Source organism: Oncorhynchus mykiss, chromosome 4 (assembly GCF_057628025.1).
Source record: "Oncorhynchus mykiss isolate SJ-2025 chromosome 4, ASM5762802v1, whole genome shotgun sequence".
Lineage (NCBI taxonomy): Eukaryota > Metazoa > Chordata > Actinopteri > Salmoniformes > Salmonidae > Oncorhynchus > Oncorhynchus mykiss.
This window is the reverse complement of record NC_143025.1, coordinates 72,032,879-72,055,233: the sequence shown is the minus strand read 5'-3', so window position 1 is coordinate 72,055,233 and position 22,355 is coordinate 72,032,879. Positions and strand designations below refer to the sequence as shown.

The 22,355-nt window shown below is 44.3% G+C and overlaps 1 protein-coding gene across 2 annotated transcripts in view; it reads left to right on the top strand.

The window, feature by feature from the left end:
* LOC110522346 (potassium two pore domain channel subfamily K member 2b) overlaps nt 1–22,355 on the top strand; it is a 57,943-nt gene that overhangs the window by 8,519 nt on the left and 27,069 nt on the right. For both annotated transcript variants that reach the window (XM_090232967.1, XM_021600682.3), the window contains exon 3: nt 12,370–12,487. In XM_090232967.1, the coding sequence (XP_090089093.1) occupies nt 12,370–12,487 (118 nt within the window). The remainder of the gene's footprint in view (nt 1–12,369; nt 12,488–22,355) is intronic.

Below are 22,355 nucleotides of genomic sequence, written 5' to 3'. Positions count from 1 at the left end.
ACTTTAAAATATCAAAGGAATGCAAAAGGCACACATTTCGTGGAACGACCTCAGTCCCGACACCTGAGACCCCAGCAAATATCAGATTTTAATTTATCTGCATGTCCAGTCCTTATATTTAGACTCACAATGAAGTGTTTTACCATTTTATTTTCAGGACAACCAGGACTACAAGTAGAACACAAAACTATTTGACATGAATAGCATTCATGAGATTTATTGTAAAATGTATTTATTCATTTATGTGAATACTGTGCAGAAATTGTTTGCTCACCAGGACTATGTGAGTTTATTACAGTATTATAGATACTATGTCCTGGGATTTCCTATGATCTTCTATGTAGAATAACCCCTTAGCTTCTAACACCTCTTGTGTAGCTTGTGAGCCCTTTCCGGATCTGCCCTTGTCTCACAAACACCACTGTAGCTCAGCCCCATTACTTACACAGACTAATATCTGATATATATGGATGCAGAAGAAATATACAAATCCAATGGTACAACCCATAAGTCTGTCGCTCAAACACACAATGTTTAAAATGGGTTAGAAGTCAGCGAGACTCATTGGGTTAAACTCCTGTTACAAAGTGTTTGAAGTGTAGTGTGTAGCCTAGCATGCAGCCTAGCCTGTGTAGGTGCTGATTGTGAAGGATCAGGACCATGGACAGTGCTCTGTGCTGTTTCCCATGCTGGGGTGTGTGGCCTGGCTTTAATGCTACAGTACATAATAATAGCAATGGAACACAGAGTCCATGGTCTAGCTGCATGCTTCCTGCCTGCTTTGCAGTTATGTCACCTAGTTTATTTATTCAAGTGCACATCTCAGATAAGATCAGGTTTGAGATTAATGTGATATGATTGCAAGCAGGCAATCATAGAATGTGGGAGATGAAAAAAACCTCCCAATGTGCCTGTGAAGGACTTAAATCAGATCAAACATTTCATCTGAAGTCCTAATGATTTCCACCAGCTCACCAAATTCTCTCCTTTTTCTTTCTTTTGTCTTTCTGCTATGACTTCCTGCAGGACAGTGCCTTAGTTCTGTTTTACTCCCAACCAGCAGCACGCAGACCGCAGCCCACATCTGCTCTCCACAATGTTATCGGAAACCTTCATAGCCTTGTAATATCTGCAAGGGTTTTTTAGGCAGATAGCATATTTCAAGTTTATTTTTATTTTTTATCTCTGACACTCTTTCAGCTATTTTTTATATTATATTATCATAAGGCTATACTGTACTCTAGATATGTACTGTATACTATGTCTTCCTGGACTAAGAGCTTCTTAGGTGGAGTTTATGGGCCCTCAGGGACTGAGGCTGGATCTCAATCTATTAAGATCATGCCCTTGTCCCATTACTCTAGGACAGTGGTTCCCAAACTTTTTATAGTCCCGTACCGCTTCAAACATTCAAACCTCCAGCTGCGTACCCCCTCTAGCACTCTCAAATGTTGTTTTTTGCCATCATTGTAAGCCTGCCACACACTCTATACAATGCATTTATTAAAAATAAGAATGAGTGTGACAAAAAACTCTCATAGGACCAGGGCACAAATAATAATATAATAATAATCAATAATTTTGCTCTTTTTTTAACCATCTTACATATAAAACTTTATTTGTTCATCAAAAATGGTGAGTAATTCACCACAGGTTAATGAGAAGGGTGTGCTTGAATGGATGCACGTAACTGCAATGTTGGGTTGTATTGGAGAGTCTGTCTAAAATCATTTTCCACACACAGTCTGTGCCTGTATTTAGTTTTCATGCTAGTGAGTGACGAGAATCCACTCTCTCATAGGTACATGGTTGCAAAGGGCATCAGTGTCTTTGTCATGTACTGTCATGTTGTGTCTTGTCTCTGTCCTTTCCCTTCACCCTGTCTCCCTCTGCTGGTCGTTGTTAGGTTACCTTTTCTCCCCCTCTTTCCCCCAGCTGTGCCTTGTCTCCTCCTAACCACCTCGTCACCCCGTTTCCCACCTGTTCCCTTTTTCCCTCTGATTAGGTCCCTATATCTCTCTCTGTTTTTGTTCCTGTCCTTGTCGGATTCTTGTTTGTTGTGTTTCATGCCTGAACCAGACTGTCGTCATGTTTGCTGTAACCTTGTCTTGTCCTGTCGGAATCTGCCGGTCCGTCTGAGCCTACCTATGTTTGGTAATTAAAGAAGCTCTGTTTAAGTTAATTCGCTTTTGGGTCCTCATTCACTCACCGTAACAGAAGAATCCGACCAAGAATGGACCCAGCGACTTCGGATCCTCTCCACTCAGCCGTCGGGATCCAGGGAGCGATGCTAGGCAGACACGAGCAGGAAGTGTCTGCTGCTCGACATGCCGTTGAGACCCTGGCCACCCAAGTCTCCAACCTCACAGAACAGGTTCACCATCTCCGCCTCGATCCACCGGCCACTTCCAGGGCTTTCGAATCTCCGGAGCCCAGAATCAATAACCCGCCGTGTTACTCTGGGGAGCCCACTGAATGCCGCTCGTTCCTCACCCAGTGTGATATTGTGTTTTCTCTCCAGCCCAACACTTACTCCAGGAGCACTGCTCGTGTCGCCTACGTCATATCTCTCCTTATTGGACGGGCTCGTGAGTGGGGCACGGCAATCTGGGAGGCAAGGGCTGAGTGTACTAACCAGTATCAGGACTTTAAGGAGGAGATGATACGGGTTTTTGATCGATCTGTTTTTGGGGAGGAGGCTTCCAGGGCCCTGTCTTCCCTATGTCAAGGCAATCGATCCATAACAGACTACTCTATTGAGTTTCGCACTCTTGCTGTCTCCAGTGGCTGGAACGAGCCGGCCTTGCTCGCTCGTCTTCTGGAGGGTCTCCGCGCAGAGGTAAAGGATGAGATTCTCTCCCGGGAGGTTCCTTCCAGCGTGGATTCCTTGATTGAACTCGCTATTCGCATTGAGCGACGGGTTGATCTTCGTCACCGAGCTCGTGGAAAGGAGCTTGCGCTCTCCGTCGCCCCCCTCTCCGCATCACTACCATCTTCCTCTGCCGGCTCGGGTGCTGAGCCCATGCAGCTGGGAGGTATCCGCATCTCGACTAAGGAGAGGGAACGGAGAATCACCAACCGCCTCTGTCTCTATTGCGGTTCCGCTGGTCATTTTGTCACTTCATGTCCAGTAAAAGGCCAGAGCTCGTCAGTAAGCGGAGGGCTACTGGTGAGCGCTACTACTCCTGTCTCTCCTTCAAGATCCTGCACTACCTTGTCGGTCCATCTACGCTGGACCGGTTCGTCAGCTTCCTGCAGTGCCTTAATAGACTCTGGGGCGGAGGGCTGTTTTATGGACGAGACCTGGGCTCGGGAACATGACATTCCTCTCAGACAGTTAAAGGAGCCCACGGCCTTGTTCGCCCTGGATGGTAGTCCTCTCCCCAGGATTCAGCGTGAGACGCTACCTTTAACCCTCACTGTTTCTGGTAATCATAGTGAAACCATTTCTTTTTTAATTTTTCGTTCACCTTTTACACCTGTTGTTTTGGGCCATCCCTGGCTAGTTTGTCATAATCCTTCCATTAATTGGTCTAGTAATTCTATCCTCTCCTGGAACGTCTCTTGTCATGTGAAATGTTTAATGTCTGCTATCCCTCCTGTTTCCTCTGTCTCTTCTTCACAGGAGGAGCCTGGTGATTTGACAGGGGTGCCGGAGGAATATCACGATCTGCGCACGGTGTTCAGTCGGTCCAGGGCCACCTCTCTTCCTCCACACCGGTCGTATGATTGTAGTATTGATCTCCTTCCGGGAACCACCCCCCCCCCCGGGGTAGACTATACTCTCTGTCGGCTCCCGAACGTAAGGCTCTCGAAGATTATTTGTCTGTAGCTCTTGACGCCGGTACCATAGTCCCCTCCTCCTCTCCCGCCGGAGCGGGGTTTTTTTTTGTCAAGAAGAAGGACGGGTCTCTGCGTCCCTGCATAGATTATCGAGGGCTGAATGACATAACAGTGAAGAATCGTTATCCGCTTCCTCTTATGTCTTCAGCCTTCGAGATCCTGCAGGGAGCCAGGTTTTTCACTAAGTTGGACCTTCGTAACGCTTACCATCTCGTGCGCATCAGGGAGGGGGACGAGTGGAAGACGGCGTTTAACACTCCGTTAGGGCACTTTGAATACCGGGTTCTTCCTTTCGGCCTCGCTAACGCTCCAGCTGTCTTTCAGGCATTAGTCAATGATGTCCTGAGAGACATGCTGAACATCTTTGTTTTCGTTTACCTTGACGATATCCTGATTTTTTCACCGTCACTCCAGATTCATGTTCAGCACGTTCGACGTGTCCTCCAGCGCCTTTTAGAGAATTGTCTTTTTGTGAAGGCTGAGAAGTGCACTTTTCATGCCTCCTCCGTCACATTTCTCGGTTCTGTTATTTCCGCTGAAGGCATTAAGATGGATCCCGCTAAAGTCCAAGCTGTCATTGATTGGCCCGTCCCTAAGTCACGCGTCGAGCTGCAGCGCTTTCTCGGCTTCGCGAACTTCTATCGTCGTTTCATCCGTAATTTCGGTCAGGTGGCAGCTCCTCTCACAGCCCTTACTTCTGTCAAGACGTGCTTTAAGTGGTCCGTTTCCGCCCAGGGAGCTTTTGATCTCCTCAAGAATCGTTTTACATCCCCTCCTATCCTTGTTACACCTGACGTCTCTAGACAGTTCGTTGTCGAGGTTGACGCGTCAGAGGTGGGCGTGGGAGCCATTCTTTCTCAGCGCTCCCTCTCTGACGACAAGGTCCACCCATGCGCGTATTTTTCTCATCGCCTGTCGCCGTCGGAACGTAACTATGATGTGGGTAACCGCGAACTGCTCGCCATCCGGTTAGCCCTAGGCGAATGGCGACAGTGGTTGGAGGGGGCGACCGTTCCTTTTGTCGTTTGGACTGACCATAGGAACCTTGAGTACATCCGTTCTGCCAAACGACTTAATGCGCGTCAGGCGCGTTGGGCGCTGTTTTTCGCTCGTTTCGAGTTCGTGATTTCTTATCGTCCGGGCTCTAAGAACACCAAGCCTGATGCTTTGTCTCGTCTCTTCAGTTCTTCAGTAGCCTCCACTGACCCCGAGGGGATTCTCCCTGAGGGGCGTGTTGTCGGGTTGACTGTCTGGGGAATTGAGAGGCAGGTAAAACAAGCGCTCACTCACACTCCGTCGCCGCGCGCTTGTCCTAGGAACCTTCTTTTCGTTCCCGTTCCTACTCGTCTGGCCGTTCTTCAGTGGGCTCACTCTGCCAAGTTAGCCGGCCACCCTGGCGTTCGGGGTACGCTTGCTTCCATTCGCCAGCGTTTTTGGTGGCCCACCCGGGAGCATGACACGCGTTGTTTCGTGGCTGCTTGTTCGGTCTGCGCGCAGACTAAGTCCGGTAACTCTCCTCCTGCCGGCCGTCTCAGGCCGCTTCCTATTCCCTCTCGACCGTGGTCTCACATCGCCTTAGATTTTGTCACCGGACTGCCTTCGTCAGCGGGGAAGACTGTTATTCTTACGGTTGTCGATAGGTTCTCTAAGGCGGCTCATTTCATTCCCCTTGCTAAGCTTCCTTCTGCTAAAGAGACGGCACAAATCATCATCGAGAATGTTTTCAGAATTCATGGCCTTCCGTCAGACGTCGTTTCGGACAGAGGTCCGCAATTCACGTCTCAATTTTGGAGGGAGTTTTGCCGTTTGATTGGGGCTTCCGTCAGTCTCTCTTCCGGCTTTCACCCCCAGTCTAACGGTCAAGCAGAACGGGCCAATCAGACTATTGGTCGCATCTTACGCAGTCTTTCTTTTCGCAACCCTGCGTCTTGGTCAGAACAGCTCCCCTGGGCAGAATACGCCCACAACTCGCTTCCTTCGTCTGCGACCGGGCTATCTCCTTTTCAGAGTAGCCTCGGGTACCAGCCTCCGCTGTTCTCATCTCAGTTCGCCGAGTCCAGCGTCCCCTCCGCTCAGGCTTTTGTCCAACGTTGCGAGCGCACCTGGAAGAGGGTCAGGTCTGCACTTTGCCGTTATAGGACGCAGACTGTGAGGGCTGCTAATAAGCGTAGAACTAAGAGTCCTAGATATTGTCGCGGTCAGAGAGTTTGGCTCTCCACTCAGAACCTTCCCCTTAAGACGGCTTCTCGCAAGTTGACCCCGCGGTTCATTGGTCCGTTCCGTATTTCTCGGGTCATTAATCCTGTCGCAGTTCGACTTCTTCTTCCGCGATACCTTCGTCGCGTCCACCCGGTCTTCCATGTCTCCTGCATCAAGCCCGTCCTTCGCGCCCCCGCTCGTCTTCCCCCCCCCCCCCCCATCCTTGTCGAGGGCGCACCCATCTACAGGGTCCGTAGGATTTTGGACATGCGTCCTCGGGGCCGTGGTCACCAGTACCTCGTAGATTGGGAGGGGTACGGTCCTGAGGAGAGGAGTTGGGTTCCCTCTCGGGACGTGCTGGACCGTGCGCTGATCGAGGATTTCCTCCGTTGCCGCCAGGTTTCCTCCTCGAGTGCGCCAGGAGGCGCTCGGTGAGTGGGGGGGTACTGTCATGTACTGTCATGTTGTGTCTTGTCTCTGTCCTTTCCCTTCACCCTGTCTCCCTCTGCTGGTCGTTGTTAGGTTACCTTTTCTCCCCCTCTTTCCCCCAGCTGTGCCTTGTCTCCTCCTAACCACCTCGTCACCCCGTTTCCCACCTGTTCCCTTTTTCCCTCTGATTAGGTCCCTATATCTCTCTCTGTTTTTGTTCCTGTCCTTGTCGGATTCTTGTTTGTTGTGTTTCATGCCTGAACCAGACTGTCGTCATGTTTGCTGTAACCTTGTCTTGTCCTGTCGGAATCTGCCGGTCCGTCTGAGCCTACCTATGTTTGGTAATTAAAGAAGCTCTGTTTAAGTTAATTCGCTTTTGGGTCCTCATTCACTCACCGTAACAGTCTTAACAGTGAGATTTGCCAAGGCAGGATACTCTGAGCGCAGCCCAATACAGAAATCTGGCAGTGGCTTCTGATTCAATTACATATTCACAGAACCGCTTGTTGCCATTTTGATGAGGCTCTCTTGTTCAGATATCGGTAAGTGAACTGTTGTTTGTGTCATCCGTTTCAGGAAAGTACCTGCGTAATTGCGCATCCAACTCAAGGTGCTTCGCTATATCACATTTGACATTGTCCGTAATCTTGAGTTAAATTGCACACAAAAAAATCATACAATGATGGAAAGCTTTGTGTTGTCCTTGTTAATGCAGACAGAGAGGAGCTCCAACTTCTTAATCATAGCCTCAAAATTGAATATAGTTGCGGAGAGTCTCTGTAATCCTAGATTCAGATCATTCAGACGAGAAAAAAACATCACCCAGATAGGCCAGTCGTGTGAGAAACTCGTCATCATGCAAGTGATCAAACAAGTGAAAATTATGGCCATTAGAAAAAACTTTAAGCTCGTCTCTCAATTCAAAAATACGTGTCAATACTTTGTCCCTTGATAATCAGCTGTATGTTCTGTATGTTGTAAAAGCATTATATGGTCACTGCCCATATCATTGCTTTAAGTTAACAATTGTCACTGTAGTGTCCAAAACATCTTTCAAGATGTCAGGCATTCCTTTGGCAGCAAGAGCCTCTCGGTGGATGCTGCAGTGTCCCCAAGTGGTGTCTGGAGCAACTGCCTACACGTGCGTTACCACTCCACCATGTCTCCCTGTCATGGCTTTTGCGCCATCAGTACAGATACCAACATGAGCAGCAGCTACGTTTGGCTACCTACGGACCATTAGTGGAATTCCTACGAGAGAGTAATGGTTAATGTGATTGGATTTTAATTGTATGACTAGGCTACCTGTATTTGACATTGTGTTGTTATTACTCTGAACACTAGATGGTTTATTTTATTTTTTGCAGTGAAACGAGGCTACTCAGGGGAGAAGAAAACCTCACCCAAATGTATAGCCCCGTTGGAAAATATAAATGGACTTTTTTAAATGTGAATCACATTTTTATTTGGTGTACCGCCAACGGCATTGTGTGTACCCCAGTTTGAGAATACCCGCTCTAGAACACATAGTGACAAAATCCATTTATTCCGACAAAAGCAGCATTTAAGGCTTCAACTCGGGCTTCCGGTGACGCAATTTAGGAAATGGCTGCCTAGTTTTTCGTACTGCACATCGGTTGGGTATTTCCCCCACTAAATTCAAGTATTTACTCTGAGCATTATAATAACTTACGCAAAATGGAAAAGGGGAAAATAGGAAACGGTCGCGGAGCTACAATAACAGCCCGTAACAAGACAGCAGAAGATATAATCGTCGAAAGATCCTCTTATATAATCCTCCAAAGACCCTCTTATATTACGAGAGATTCAAAAGGTAAAACAGGAAATTGACCAGATTTATAGAGAAGAAGTAGAGAAAAAGCTTAGGTTCCTGAAACAACGATATTATGAAGCATACTCAAAGGCAACCAAATTACTAGCATGGAGACTCAGGAAACAACAAGCACAGAATACCATTTTCAAAATAAAAGACCCCAAAACAAAAAAGATCACATGCAAATTAGATGAAATACAGAATGCATTTTAATCATATTACACAAATCTGTACAAGCAACCAGAGAAGGCAGAAGGCAGACAATAGAGCACTTTTTGAACTCACTTGATCTCCCTTCAGTTGGGACAGATCAAAATGATAGACTAACTTTAGAAATATCCACCGAAGAAATTAATAAAGCAATATCTCAACAAAAAGTCAACAAGTCTCCAGGCATTGATGGCTTCCCTTCAGAATGGTTCAAGACATTCAGAGAACAACTAACACCTCTACTTAAGGCCTGTTTTAACTGGATTCTGAGGGAGGGGGGTCTCCCACCGTCATGGAGAGAGGCCATCATATCTGTAATCCCAAAAGAGGGTAAAGATGAGAAAGAATGCAGTTCATATAGACCTATCGCAATTCTTAACACAGATTATAAACTATATGCATCAATAATAGCCAAAAGAATGGAGAACATAATCCCAGAATTGATTGACGGAGATCAAACTGGTTTCATACAAAATAGGCAGACACGGGACAATATAAGGAGAACACTACATGTCATGGACCACATTACTCAGAATAAGTGCAATATTAATCAGCCTAGATGCAGAAAAGGCATTTGATTCAGTGGGATGGGATTACCTATTCCAAGTTATGGAAATATTTGGTTTCAACAAAGAAGTGATACAGTGCATCAAAACACTGTATTCATGTCCGAACCGCTAGAACAAAGATAAATGGACATTTGACACAAACGATAAAATTAGAGCGAGGAGCAAGACAAGGCTGTAATCTTTCACCCACGCTCTTCTCCTTGTACCTCGAGCCATTAGCACAGGCAATAAGACAAGACCCAACCTTAGAGGGAATAACAATAAGAGGCAGTGAACACAAGATATGCATGTATGCTGATGACGTTCTGTTATTCCTTAAAGACCCAGGCTCAAGTGTACCTAGATTGATGGATGTTTTACAAACATTTGGAACATTTTCAGGGTATGTGCTTAACGTACACAAGACCCAAGCCCTAGTATAGAAATTATACCCCACAGGAAGAACTGAAGAATAGGTATAACTTCACCTGGACCTCCTCATCCATTAAATATCTGGGAGTAAATTTACCAAAAGATACACTCAAACTTTATTGCATGAATTACGATCACATTAACAAGAAAATATATGATGACCTAGACAGGTGGAATTCACTTCCCTTAGATCTTAGTAGTAGAATTGAAACAAGCAAAATGAACATCCTGCCAAGGTTACTGTATTTGTTCCAATCACTGCCCATAGAAATCCCACCTAAACAGTTTAGGGAATGGGATAAACGGATATCAAGGTTTATCTGGAACAGTAAGATACCAAGAACTAGATATACAACACTACAATTACCAAAAAACTGTGGGGGTATGGCCTTACCAAACCTAAAATATTATTATGTGTCAGCCCAATTGAGACTTCTGGTGTGTTGGTGCAATTCAGAATACGAATCCAATTGGAAAGACATCGAGACTACTTTGACAGAGATACCCATACAGTCAGTTTTGGGAAATAAGATAAAAGAAATATACAATTGACAAAATCAGTGGATTAATTTCTCTCTGAAGACATGGTTTAGGGTAGTTAAGCAAAAACAATTTAGACAGAGAGATCAAACTGCTCATTTGGCCCGCATACGACCCCAGCTTCATCCCTGCAACTCAGGACAGCAGGTTTAAACAATGGACGCAGAAAGGCATCACATCATTCAGTAAAATTATAAAGAATGGGAACCTAGATAACTTCCAGGACCAAAGTAAAAAACATGGCTTGGATAAACAAGATTTTTACAGATACCTACAAGTTTGACACTATTTCTTAAGGGAGATAAAAGTGACTGACCCTCGAGCACCTACAAAATTAATCCAAGTATTCACTAACGCATACAACTTGGGGAGTAACAAAAAAAACTATTTCAAATCTTACTTGGGTATTCAATCCTCAAAGAAATATTCTACAAACTATATTAAAAAGAAATGGGAGGAGGAACTTAACATTGAAATAACTGATGAAACATGGTTGAACATATTAGAGACTCAACATAGCTCCACCAACTCCAGGTCATGGAGAGCATTCTGTTGGAAGAATGTTATAGGTTTCTTCATAACACCTAAACTGAAATCAAAACAGACTGGCTCCCTACACCCTTGTTGGAGAGAATGCGGTCTATTGAGGGCGGACCACTCTCATATCTTTTGGACTTGCCCCGCAATCGAAACATACTGGGGAGAAATAAGATCTAACATTGGAAAAATAATGGGATTTGACATAGAACAAATTTTCTTTTTTTTGTACATGGGTGAAATACCTGATAACTTACACAATAGAGAAAAGTACCTCTTGAAGGTCCTACTGGCAGCCAGTAAAAAGGCTTTCACTAGGAAATGGCTACAAAAAGACCCTCCCACAGTGACACAATGGATAGATATTGTAAAAGAAATACACCAAGAAATATGACCTTTGCTTTAAGAACTCAACAGGAGAGAGGTCAAGAATACTGGGAAAAATGGGTTTCGTACTTGGAAAAGGTCTAATTCAAAGATGTCAATGTAACTAATATGATGATATGATGATGAAGGTATGAAGTGCACTGTAACTGCCAGCTCTTTTTTTATTTTTTATTTTATTTGACTTTATTTGTACTTTCTTTGTGTTCCTACAATAAAAACTAAGTATAAAAAAATGGCTCCAACTCTCAAGAGACTCAGATTGATGTTTATTTAAGTTATTGATTGGTTAAAGGGACTGATATGTAAGCAGTAGAGCTGTGTTTAGACTCCACTTGTCTTTCTATGTTTGCTCTGGGACACATGGATGCCCATGGATTATCAGTGACTGGGCGTTCGTTGATACCTGTGGTTTCTTCTGTGTTTGTTACAGTGTTATTTCCCTCATGGACACACACAAGGATGTCCAAATCAAATCAAATCAAATTTATTTATATAGCCCTTCGTACATCAGCTGATATCTCAAAGTGCTGTACAGAAACCCAGCCTAAAACCCCAAACAGCAAGCAATGCAGGTGTAGAAGCACATGTTTGTTAGAGCAGTGCTGAACCCACTAATGAGATATGTTAGGATTACAGAGTGTTGTCGCCATCTAACATTTCGAGCTGTTTTAGGGGGTTTATAGGGGATGAAGCATGCTCTGACTCCACTGGCACTGGCTGAAACTCTATGGATGCCTGAAGGAGAAAGCTTTGAGTTTAGCTGAACCTATGCATGACCACAATTTCTCGCCCGACAGCACATCTTCCTTAGATCCCCTAAGTTTCTTCCTGTGTGTGTGTGTGTGTGTGTGTGTGTGTGTGTGTGTGTTCTGTCTCCATCAGATGACTTCCCTCTCTGTCTCCTGAGATAAGACTAGTGTTCTGAGTGAGTTTACACTCTGCTGCTCTATTCCTTATGCAACAGGCTGGGACACACGCGCACACACACACACACACACACACATACACTGGGACACACGCGCACACACACACACACACATACATACACACACTAGCGGCCGCGGGGCCATACGCGCAGCGCGTAGTCTGAGTGCAGGAAGAGGTGGCTCTGGTAGTGATTGAATGCAGAGTGAAAAGGCTTGTTTCCCAGCATGTGGTGCATCTACCATAAGAGCAGACTCATGCACACACGTGCACACCAGATCCTGCACACACATGTGCTCTACTGTACACATACACAAACGCACGAATGCACGCAGACACACACACACACCCACACACACACACACACACACACACACACACACATTAAGAGGTACTATCCTACTTGAGTGGAGTGTGTTCATGTTTGTGTTTGTGTAAGTATGTGTGTGACCGTTAACCCTAAACTGCAGTTCTCTGTCTCCTCAGCAAGTGATCTCTGCCATCAGAGCGGGCGTCAACCCATCAGCGAACTCATCCAATCAGACAAGTTTGTGGGACCTAAGCTCCTCCTTTTTCTTCGCTGGCACTGTCATCACCACTATTGGTGAGTTTGGTCAATAATCAGTACTCTCTGATCCATAATCAACCATCAGCCAGACTTTTATGTTATCAATGCTGTGTCAACGCTATATACATTTTTTAACTGGTAACTTTCAGCCAGGCTGTTAAAGTAGTGGTACTTTCATAATAAATCGATCAGAATATCCATATAAAATAAAATTGTATTGGTTGCATACACATATTTAGCAGATGTTATTGCGGGTGTAACGAAATGTTTGTGTTCCTAGCTCTAACAGTGCAGTTATACACTGTATATATGTATACTCCGGACTCCGACGTTGCTCGTCCTAATATTTCTATATTTCTTAATTCCATTATTTTACTTTTTAGATTTGTGTATATATATATATATATATATATATATATATATATATATATATATATATATATATATATAAATATACACACACACAGTGGGGCAAAAAAGTATTTAGTCAGCCACCAATTGTGCAAGTTCTCCCACTTAAAAAGATGAGAGAGGCCTGTAATTTTCATCATAGGTACACTTCAACTATGACAGACAAAATGAGAAAAAAAATCCAGAAAATCATATTTTTAGGATTTTCTATGAATTTATTTGCAAATTATGGTGGAAATGGCCAAGCAGCTGCACACAAGCCTAAGATTAACATGCGCAATGCCAAACGTGGGCTGTAGTGGAAAGCTTGCCGCCACTTGACTCTTGAGCAATGGAAACGCTTTCTTTGGAGTGATGAATCACATTTCACCATCTGGCAGTCCAACGGACTAATCTAGGTTTGGCGAATGCCAGGAGAACGCTACCTGCCCGAATGCATAGTGCCAACTTTAAAGTTTGGCACTATGAGGAGGAATAATGGTCTGGGGCTGTTTTTCATGGTTCGGGCTAGGCCCCTTAGTTCCAGTGAAGGGAAATCTCAACGTTACAGCATATAATGACATTCTAGACATTTCTGTGCGTCAAATTTTGTGGTAACAGTTTGGGAAAGGCCCTTTCCTGTTTCAGCATGACAATGCCCCTGTGCACAAAGCAATGTCCATAGAGAAATGGTTTGTCGAGATTGGTGTTGAAGAACTTGACTGGTCTCCACAGAGCCCTGACCTCAACCTCATCGAACACCGCTTGGATGAATTGGAACGCTGACTGCGACCAGGCCTAATCGCCCAACATCAGTGCCCGACCTCACAAATGCTCTTGTGGCTGAATGGAAGCTTTGATGCACTTGTACTGACCTCGCCTTCTGGATGGTAGTGGGGTGAACAGGCTGTGGCTCGGGTGGCTGAGGTCCTTTGAACGTTTTGGCCTTCCTGTGACACCGAGTGCTGTAAATGTCAAGCAGGGCAGGCAGTGTGCCCCCGGTGATGCGTTGGGCAGACCTCACCACCCTCTGGAGAGCCCTGCGGTTGAGGGGGGTGATACAGCCCTTCAGGATGCCCACAATGGTGCATCTGTAAAAGTCAAATATCTTCAGTCTCCTGGGGTTGAAGAGGTGCTGTTGCACCTTCTTCACCACACTGTCTGTGCGGTTGGACCATTTCAGATTGTTAGAGATGTGTAAGCTGAGGAACTTGAAGCTTTTTGCCTTCTCCACTGCAGTATGCCATATATGTGTCATCTGGAAACTTGATGATTGAGTTGGGGACATGCGTGCCATGCAGTCATGGGTGCACAGGGAGCACAGGAGGGGGCTAAGCATGCATCTTTGTGGGGCCCCTGTGTTGAGGATCAGGGTAGTGGAGGTGTTGTTGCCTACAGTGCCTTGTGAAAGTATTCGGCCCTCTTGAACTTTGCGACCTTTTGCCACATTTCAGGCTTCAAACATAGAGATATAAAACTGTATTTTTTTGTGAAGAATCAACAACAAGTGGGACACAATCATGAAGTGGAAAGACATTTATTGGATATTTCAAACTTTTTTAACAAATCAAAAACTGAAAAATTGAGCGTGCAAAATTATTCAGCCCCTTTACTTTCAGTGCAGCAAATTCTCTCCAGAAGTTCAGTGAGGATCTCTGAATGATCCAATGTTGACCTAAATGACTAATGATGATAAATACAATCCACCTGTGTGTAATCAAGTCTCTGTATAAATGCACCTGCACTGTGATAGTCTCAGAGGTCCGTTAAAAGCGCAGAGAGCATCATGATTAACAAGGAACACACCAGGCAGGTCCGAGATACTGTTGTGAATAAGTTTAAAGCCGGATTTGGATACAAAAATATTTCCCAAGCTTTAAACATCCCAAGGAGCACTGTGCAAGTGATAATATTGAAATGGAAGGAGTATCAGACCACTGCAAATCTACCAAGACCTGGCCGTCCCTCTAAACTTTCAGCTCATACAAGGAGAAGACTGATCAGAGATGCAGCCAAGAGGCCCATGATCACTCTGGATGAACTGCAGAGATCTACAGCTGAGGTGGGAGACTCTGTCCATAGGACAACAATCAGTCGTATATTGCACAAATCTGGCCTTTATGGAAGAGTGGCAAGAAGAAAGCCATTTCTTAAAGATATCCATAAAAAGTGTAGTTTAAACTTTGCCACAAGCCACCTGGGAGACACACCAAACATGTGGAAGAAGGTGCTCTGGTCAGATGAAACCAAAATTGAACTTTTTGGCAACAATGCAAAACGTTATGTTTGGCGTAAAAGCAACACAGCCCATCACCCTGAACACACCATCCCCACTGTCAAACATGGTGGTGGCAGCATCATGGTTTGGGCCTGCTTTTCTTCAGCAGGGACAGGGAAGATGGTTAAAATTGATGGGAAGATGGATGGAGCCAAATACAGGACCATTCTGGAAGAAAACCTGATGGTGTCTGCAAATTGACCTGACACTGGGACGGAGATTTGTCTTCCAACAAGACAATGATCCAAAACATAAAGCAAAATCTACAATGGAATGGTTCAAAAATAAACATATCCAGGTGTTAGAATGGCCAAGTCAAAGTCCAGACCTGAATCCAATCGAGAATCTGTGGAAAGAACTGAAAACTGCTGTTCACAAATGCTCTCCATCCAACCTCACTGAGCTCGAGCTGTTTTGCAAGGAGGAATGGGAAAACATTTCAGTCTCTCGATGTGCAAAACTGATAGAGACATACCCCAAGCGACTTACAGCTGTAATCGCAGCAAAAGGTGGCGCTACAAAGTATTAACTTAAGGAGGCTGAATAATTTTGCACGCCCAATTTTTCAGTTTTTGATTTGTTAAAAAAGTTTGAAATATCCAATAAATGTCGTTCCACTTCATGATTGTGTCCCACTTGTTGTTGATTCTTCACAAAAAAATACAGTTTTATATCTTTATGTTTGAAGCCTGAAATGTGGCAAAAGGTCGCAAAGTTCAATGGGGCCGAATACTTTCGCAAGGCACTGTACCTTCACCACCTTGGGGAGGCCCGTCAAGAAGTCCAGGACCCAGTTACACAGGGCAGGGTTCAGACCCAGGGCCCTAAGCTTAATGATGAGCTTGGAGGGTATTATGGTGTTGAAGGCTGAGCTGTAGACAATGAACAGCATTCTTACATAGGTATTCCTCTTTTCCAGATGGGATAGGGCAGTGTGCAGTGCGATGGCGATTGCGTCATCCGTGGATCTATTGGGGCGGTATGCAAATTGCAGTGGATATGATTCTTAACTAGCCTCTCAAAGCACTTCATGACAGAAGTGAGTGCTACGGGCTAAAGTCATTTAGTTTAGTTACCTTCACTTTCTTGGGTACAGGAACAATTGTGGACATGTTGAAGCAAGTGGGGACAGCAGACTGAGATAGGGAGAGATTGAATATGTCTGTAAAGACTCCAGCCAGCTGGTCTGCGCATGCTCAGATCACGTGGCTAGGGATGCCATCTGGGCCGGCAGCCTTGCAAAGGTTAACATGCTTAAATGTCTTACTGACTTCGGCCATGGAGAATGAGAGCTCACAGTCCTTGGAAGTGGCAGTCGCCCACGTCGGCGGCACTGTGTTTCTCTCGAAGTGGATGAAGAAGGTGTTTAGCTTGTCTGGTAGAAAGACGTCAGTGTCCGCGACGTGGCTGATTTTCCCTTTATAACACGTGATTGTCTGGAGTCCCTGCCACATACGTCTTGTGTGTGAGCCATAGATTTGCAACTCCACTTTGTCTCTGTTTGGCCGTTTTGCCTGTTTGATTGCCTTATGGAAGGCGTAACTGGACTGTTTGTACTGAACCATATTCTCAGTCACAGTCTCAGTTTTGCGCTTATGCTGCCATCTATCCATGGTTTGTGGTTCAGATAGGTTTTAATCGACGTGGTGGGAACAACATTCTCTATACACTTCAGTCACCTTGTCAGTGTATATGTTATCTTCAGAGGCAACCCGGAACATATCCCAGTCCGCATGATTAAAACAATCTTGAAGCATGGATTCCGATTGGTCAGACCAGTGTTGAACAGGCCTATAGGAAGTGAAAGGTAGAATAGAGGCGTGATCTGATTTGCCGAAGGGAGGGCGGTGGAGGGCCTTGTAGCCATCCCGGAAGGGAGAGTAGGAATGGTCAATAATTTTTGATGCGCAAGTATTCTAGTGTGGATTCATGAATAATGGGGGTTCACTGAAGTGCTTAGTACTAACTGAGTGTAATTTCTAATCAACACCATACATACTAAGGGATTGTCATAAATCCCTAAAGGTGGGTATGAGTCTGAATTTTTATATCTCTTCACAGCTTTGGCATCCCTCTTCCCGTCACTTTACTTGTCAGCTCCAGCTGTAAGAGCTTAGCTGCAGAAAGGAGAAAAGTGTGACACACACACACAAACAGACACACGGGGCCGCCGCTAGTCTGATAGCTTGTCTGGAACGTGTGTCTGCTGGGCTCGGTTCCAAACCTTTTCCTAGGCACTTGTCTTTGCGTCTTTATATCAACATAAACATGAACCTTCAATGTGCTGTTTGTGTACCCACTAAGAGGAATGGTGGGAGAGAGTCAGATCTATAGTTCCCTCCATCAGTGCTTTTCTGACATTTGATGATAGGCATCTGGGATGTGAGAACGGAGTTCTATTTCTCCCTTCACTGCAGCACAAGTCTTGTGTAGGCATGTTTGAGATTGCTTTTTGTTGGAACCAGGCAATGGTGTTCACTGACATAAGACTTCTAGATTTCCAACTAAAACTAATCTAGTTTGAATGCTTTTTTTATCTTCAGGACAGTTTTGTCCTTTCAAGCTGTTTGATTTTGGATCTCTGTCTGACTAAACAACATCATGAAAGGCTTTTTTCTCTGTTTTTCTTTACAAATGTTTGTGAACTGCTTTGATGTTGTTTTGACTGCCTTTGTTTTCAAGGGGTTGTCCACAGGTAATGTTACATATCCTTTAACTAGGGGAGCTTCCTGTGAACTTGACAGACATAACACCACTTTAATGCTTTAACAATTCGTTTGTATTAAATGGCCACACTTTGTCTAGCCATTTAGACAATCTTCCCTGCTAACTGCTGCTTTTGCAGATATGCAGCCATTGCTTAGCTCATTGAATAGAGGAGAGGTACAGTAGAAAGAATATAACACACAATCGGGTGATTAATTTTCTCCCATTATCTTTTTCATCCCACTGCCCAGAAACAAAAGACTAGACAGACTGGCAGACTTTCTCCAACAACGAAATGGCTCACAGTTCATCTCCACGATAATAATTAAAGCCTTTTGGTTAAATCGTGTTTATAACTAGCCTTCTTCTATCTCTTTCTCTCTGCTGCAGTAGCTTCTTTGAATCAATTAGAGATGGTTGAACAGTATCCTCTCTGATTAATTTACCTTATAATGATTAGTTTGGGAGATGTGGGGGTAGAAGAGGTCTAATTGGTTATCAGGCGTTCTCTGGCTTCGCCTGGATTTCAATCTATCCAGGAAGTGAATTGAAACAACTCTGGATTGTAATTGTTTTCTCTCTCTTTCTCTGTCTTTGCCATCTATATCTGACAGTGAGGCAGAGGCAAACAATTAAATTCATCACAATGGGCTTTTCTCCTGGGAACCCTCATTTAGTCCTCCTCCTATAGCCTGTCTCTCCTGTGAAGGCTGCATCTTCATGGTGTGAAAATCAAACAGCTCTCAGAGGATTTATCCCACACTTAAGGCACAGAGCTGGTAAATGAGACAGGTAGTTGACATTGAAGGGTTAATAGTTCATTACAGTGTTCTGTTCTGGTGTTGTATCTAACGCTGCTTCTCCCCCAGATCTTGTACCCCCAAGTACTGTACACGAGAGACGAGAGGGTGAATTATCCACTTTAAGATAAATAATGGATACATAAATAATGGAACTTTTGGTATCCAAATGGTGCCGACAAACATCATGAATCTTGAACCAAGTTTGCTGAACTCAGTATACAGTTACAGTAACTAGGCCATGGTATATCTGTTGTCACGCCATCCATAGGGGTTCAAATGTGTCTCAATAAAGCCTAACGAGCCTGTTCCCACTGTAAAGGCTAATGAAGCGGCTCACCTTAATTACGTTTTAGATCCTGCATCTTAAAGTACATTCATTTCCAGAGCATTCAGCTTTTATTGTCCATCTGCAGTCCCACTGGTCCCACTGAGAGGGGCTACGACAGGTTGCTATGTGTGTTATGGCATACACTGTATTGTCTTGTTAATTAGCACGTTGCTATTGCGTGACTTGATGAATGATAACCTATTACAGTACAGATGTAGGATCTTCATTTTATCAACCTGTTGAAGGAGAACTCTCCTGCAATGCTGGACATTTAAAATGTGTAGTGTAATTGAGGTTTAAAAAAGCTTCTGAAGTTTTTAATTCCCACTTTGACATTTCAGACTTGATTTTTCCTTATGAAAAATGTATCAACCCCTGTAAAAATGTTATTATAATCCACATAATAATTCACAATTCCTGTTGCTGCAGGATTATTTTCCAGCTGTAGCAAACTGGCTCAAATTAAGATCCTACATCTGTATGTGTGATGACACACTGTACTTGATGTGGAGTATGTGTGGATAATGGCGGTGGAGGTCTTGTCAGGTGTCATCACAGTTCTCACACACAGTTCACACACTGCCTCTTTAAGGCCTGAACACATTTTAATTTGTGATGTACTGTATTCAGTGTTAAAAATCTGAAGCCTCATTAAAAAACCCACAGTAAACTATGCTCTAATCTACCAGCTTTAGCTTGTCAGACATGTCTATTGCTTTCTACCCCTCTCATTTTCTCTCTCTCTCTCTTTCCCCCTTTCTTTCTCTCGCCCATATCATCAACTGATTAAAAGCTAAATAAGTTCATGAGGCATTTATATGTTATATTATTTAAGAACCAATGGGTATATTTAATTATTTAATAATAAAACAAAGGTGTAGCAACTATCCACTGGGCACAGATGTCAATTCAACGTCTATTCCACGTTGGTTAAACATCATTGAATTGAAATGACATGGAAACAACATTGATTCAACCAGTGTGTGCCCAGTGGGTAAGGATTATAGCTTTACACTCTACACTACTATCCCATCAAATGTATTTGATACAGAGAGCAGAGGGTTACTCTTCAGTTGTACAGAAGTCAGTGACTGACAGCCTATAGTAATGTTTCACATATTTCCTCTCCATCTCCGGTGCTAAAAGGGTTTTCTCCTTCAGAAACTCTCCTGATTTCCTCCTCTCCTCCACTTTCCTCCACTCTCTGCCCATGTAGTCCTCTCTTTCATCCCATGAAAGGAGCCCTCCCTCCTGAGTAATGACAATAGCTACTGACCCTGGAAATGGGCTTCTCTCTCTCTCTCTCTCTCTCTCTCGCTCTCTCTCTGTCTCTCTCTCTCTCTCTGTGTCTTTCTCTCTCTCTCTCTGTGTATCTCACGTTAGATTCATTCAGACAGAGGAAATCTTAACCAGAGATTTTGCTGATGCTGAGAACAGGAAGTGTCAGCAAGTGCAATGATACAACACGTCTATTGGTTATTTCATTCAACATGCCAGACAGTGCTGATTGGCATCTGATTGGCATCTGTCTCAAATAAATAAATAATAAGACATGAAGTTAAAAAGCGAGAGCAATATCTATCCTCCTCACCACATGCATGGGGTGTAATGACTAATGTTGTGTCCTGTTGAGTTCTGATTGTTTGAGTGCAGCAATTAATGAGGCGTGATTGGTGTATGTGTGGCATGTGACTGTCTGTCAGGAAGTGAAGCCACAGAGCCATTTGACTCCACCCTGCAGGCCCTTCCTGTCCTGTCCTGGCTCAGGAGTCTACAGTCTAAACAGGTGGAATTGGCTGATGGAATTGGCTCAGTTGCATGTAGCCTAAAGGGGGTTTGGCGTTTGGGAAATCTACTCCTTTTAATGTAAAGTGGTGTAATAAAATATATATATATATATATATATATATATATTGTCTAAATATACAGTAGTTTCTTTAATATATATTGAAATTCCAATGGCAATTGGATTTAGATTTGGTTACATCCACTGACTCTACTTACAGTATTTAAGGAGGAGAGTGATTCTGTGCTTTGAAGGATAGTGTTAATGTGTCGTTCAGATTTTTGTAATTACTATAAGCTGTTTCAGACCAAAGGGATTTTGAATGGCGCTGTTGTAGTACATGAAGGGATTTGTGAATGAGTGTTCAATTTGTTTAGTGCTAAGGGTTTTTTGAATGGGAATCATAATGGCCTTTGCCTGATATATGCATTTCTTGCTGCAATTAGATGGTGGATTTTCAATGGGGATCATTCACCACACTGAATACAGTAGTGCAGCCTAATTGGTTAAGTGTGTGCCTGTAGAGCCTTCCGAGTGGCGCAGCGGTATAAGACACTGCATCACAGTGCTACCTGTGCCACCTGAGATCCTGGGTTCGAGTCCAGGATTTGTTGCATCCGGCCGCGCCCGGGAGACCCATGGGGTGGTGCACAATTGGCCCAGTGTTGTCCGGGTTAGGGGAGGGTTTGGCCGGCAGGGATGTCCTTGTCCCACTGTGCACCAGCGACTTCTGTGGTGGGCTGGGCTCAGTGCACGCTGACACGCCAGGTGTATGGTGTTTCCTCTGACACAGTGGTGTGGCTTCCGGCTTCCGTGTTAAGTGGGCATTGTGTCATGAAGCAGTGCAGCTTGGTTGGGTTGTGTTTCATAGGATGCATGGCTCTTGACCGTACGGACTCTGCTGAGGAGTTGCAGCGGTGAGACAATTAGATACCATTGAATTGGGGAGAAAAAAGGTGTGTGTGTGTGTGTGTGTGTAATGCACAGGTCTGCAGTGTGAGCTCCTGGAGGTGAGTGGAGGGTGTGTGTGAATTATAGATGTGGCACTGGCTTGCTGATCCTTGTGATTAGGCTCTTTCTACCCCTCTAAGCCAGTTAGTGTAGAACTCCCTCTACTCATTCATTCTCTCAGACTGGTTAATGCTGCAGCTTTCAGTTGACATGATCATGATCTGCTTTGTCTTCACATCCTAAATCACACAGTTCCTGTTGCAATTGCTTGAATGAGTTATTGTCAAAACATGGATGTTTTTAAGTCAAGGCACTCAAAAATCATGCGTGGATTATTAGCTATTCATGATTCTTTCAAGATATTTTCCTGACGGTCGTTTAGTCATCACCTGATGTCCCCCTAAAAGGGGTATTTTAATGGAATCTTAATTGACAGATTTACACTGAGTGTACAAAACATTAGGAACACCTTCCTATTATTGAGTTGCACCCACCTTTGCCCTCAGAACAGCCTCAATTCGTCAGGGCATGGACTCCACAAGGTTCCGATGCGTTCCGCAGGAAAGCAGGCCCATGTTGACTCCAATGCTTCCCACAGTTGTGTCAAGTAGGCTGGTTGTCCTTTGGGTTGTGGACCATTCTTGATACACACAGGAAACTGT